At 42.6% G+C, this 2,765-nt stretch overlaps 1 protein-coding gene across 1 annotated transcript; it reads left to right on the top strand.

Annotated features, from left to right (window-relative positions):
• The first annotated feature begins 433 nt into the window (after nucleotides 1–433).
• LOC134233591 (uncharacterized) lies at nucleotides 434–1,639 on the top strand. Its single transcript, XM_062715575.1, has 2 exons — nucleotides 434–783; nucleotides 987–1,639. Exons 1-2 carry the CDS (start codon nucleotides 474–476, stop codon nucleotides 1,637–1,639), a joined length of 963 nt encoding a protein of 320 aa, XP_062571559.1. The 5' UTR covers nucleotides 434–473.
• The last annotated feature ends 1,126 nt before the right edge of the window (nucleotides 1,640–2,765 follow it).

Here is a 2,765-nt window from a genome sequence, read left to right as displayed (position 1 = left end):
AAATTTGTTCCTATGCAAATCTATACGAAAAAGTCTAACATTTCTAATGTTTTCCTGAGCGGGCATAAAAAATTGATGTTGGACCGCTGAGTGAGATGTTGGACCGGTCGAAATCTCATCGACCGATCCAACATTTCACTCAGCGATCCAACATCGAATTTTTATTCCTTTTCAGCAAAACATTAGTAATGTTACTAAATAGTTAATAGTTAATGTTACTAAATTTATGCATAACGGGCTTCGCCCGTTATGCAAATTATCCCATGTTTCCCACTATTGTTGATGCCCTGGCATACTATGCTAACTAGACAGTGATTCCTTAAATAATCATACTTTAAGATTACTAGATTCCTAGAGGAAATGGATATACGTACAGGGTATGTGTCAGATTTCTCGAAAGGGGGTGTATGGAGGGTCAGAATAATCAGCAAAAATTATGCATTTTTTCTTTCTTCACATCTCCTTTACTCTATATGTTCAGGGATAGGATTTTAGCGGAGCTTGATGATCAAGGATTTTCAGTGGTGGAGGGGGTTCTTTCAGAGGAGGACTGTCGGCGATACAGCGACGAATTCAAAGACTGGGTCCACCAATACAAAGATAACAATAAGACGTTCGGTAGCTTTGAGTCCCTGGTACAGTCCTACAGGATTGGTCACTTCCACGCCTCATGGGCAGTTCGTCTTAAAGTCAAACACGTCTTCAGCGAGTTATGGGAGACTGAAAAGTTACTGTCCAGCGTGGATGGAGTGGCCGTATCACCACCCCCCGAAATGATGCCAGGTACCGATCAGTTCTATATGAAGCCTTTGTTTCAATATTAAAATATTGTCGTTATGATATACGATAGCAAAAAGTTATGAAACTTAGCACATAGATAAAATAATCAACCCACCCCCTGTACACAAATAAACTATTGACGGTTTTTTAACGGGCTTATTTTAGCTTTATTGTTATCATTTCGAAGCTTTCATTATTTTATCCAGATCGCCCAAAATTTAGAACCAAAAAGACGTTTCTTCATTTAGACCAAGGGTCAAAGAGACAAGGTCTTCATGCATATCAGAGTGGCGTGTACTTAGAGGAATCTTCAGACAGCGACCACTGCTTTCGCGTGTTGAAGGGATCCCACAAACTGATCAAAGATTTTTACGACAATTTTTCACTGGCAGCCAGACAGTCAAGCGCATTTGAATATTATGAACTAACGCAAGAAGAAATTGACTGGTATAAAGACCGCGGATGTCCGGCGACAACAGTGCCTGTACCCAGAGGTGGCATGGTGCTCTGGGATTCTAGACTGGTTCACGACAATGCAAGACCAGTAGAGGGTCGACCTCGTTCTGATAGGTGGCGTCACGTGGTATTTGTTTGTATGACGCCTGCAAAATGGGCAAAACAATCCGATATCAAAATCAAAAGAGAAGCATATGAACATCTTTTAATGACCACTCACTGGCCAAGTCAGGGGGTCTCCACGTTTCCGGAATACCACCCGACTGGACGAGAAGGCATCAGAGAATTAACGGAACTCCCAGAAATTGCCAAACAGAGAGAAGTGAGGCTGCTGATGGGAGTAGACGAGTACGAATTCAATGACGGAGCATCGATCGGACCCAAAGAGCCAGTATGGACATGATGGGGTTGGGCATCGAACGGACCCAAAGAGCCAGTATTAACATGATGTGGTGGAGCATCGAACGGACCAAAAGAGCCAATATGGACATGATGTGGTGGAGCATCGAACGGACCCAAAGAACCGGTATGGACATGATGGGGGCACTAGAGGCCAAATAATTCATTTTCATTATATATTATAGATTTGATTTTTTTATCTACTGCAATATATTCCATTGAAATAAAATGATTTTTGATTAAATTAAATCCTTGGGGATTTATATACATGCGCCAAACTTCATTAAGCACATTCTGTCAATTTCGATATATTTTTTTACTTACAACATAAATCACTTGGGGAAAAAAATTAAACTAGATGCTGTCATGAGACAGTAATACCCGCACTAAGGTGTTTGCCTCTAAATACACGCTCCTACATATTGGGCGGCTTTCCAAAGAAATAGTCAAAATAATTCTATAATTTACATGTATTCATCAAATTGAGTATGAAATTCTCAGACCCTGTGACCTATAACTCAGAACCTCTTATATTTATTTTATACATGTTTAATTCATTATATACCAGTCTGAATTCTATTAATGATGTAAATTCATGCACGGATGTGTAGGGGGGGGGGGTCAGGACCCCCCCCCCCCCCCTGGAATTTACAAGGTTAAAAAATGTATATACTAAAACAAGGAAAAAGTTACAATGGACCCCCCTTGGAAAATGCCGATCCCCCCACTGGTAAACACGAATATGTGTAAAATAAGTATGAAAAGTTAAACATTTGCGGCAATAGAAGTCACCACTACTCCCACCCCACCCCCACGATATAGGTTTTTGACGTTTGGGTGAGATTTACTTTAGGTTTTTTTTTTTGATTGTCAATTTCTGGGATAGGATTTTTTTTTGACTGAGGTCCACCCCCCCCCCCCCCCCCCCCCACCCCCCCCCCCCCCCCCCCCCCCCCCCCCCCCCCCCCCCCCCCCCCCCCCCCCCCCCCCCCCCCCCCCCCCCCCCCCCCCCCCCCCCCCCCCCCCCCCCCCTCGACACCACAATCACACAGCACATACTTTTTGGAATAGGCTAGATGGAAAAGGTTTGTTAAAATTTAATATCGTTTGTTATGAATTAATTTAAAATT

This window comes from Saccostrea cucullata, unplaced genomic scaffold (genome assembly GCF_032062105.1).
Source record: "Saccostrea cucullata isolate Sc308-1 unplaced genomic scaffold, CSIRO_AGI_Scuc_v1 ctg902, whole genome shotgun sequence".
NCBI classification, from domain to species: domain Eukaryota; kingdom Metazoa; phylum Mollusca; class Bivalvia; order Ostreida; family Ostreidae; genus Saccostrea; species Saccostrea cuccullata.
Note: the sequence above shows the minus strand (reverse complement) of the source record. Positions and strands in the feature narration are given on the sequence as shown.

Bases quoted from the DNA above. Each gene is read 5' to 3' on its own strand.
- LOC134233591 (XM_062715575.1), top strand. From the start codon at position 474: ATGTTCAGGGATAGGATTTTAGCGGAGCTTGATGATCAAGGATTTTCA. The intron at 784-986 runs GTACCGATCAGT...TATTTTATCCAG, and splicing joins ACCCCCCGAAATGATGCCAG to ATCGCCCAAAATTTAGAACC.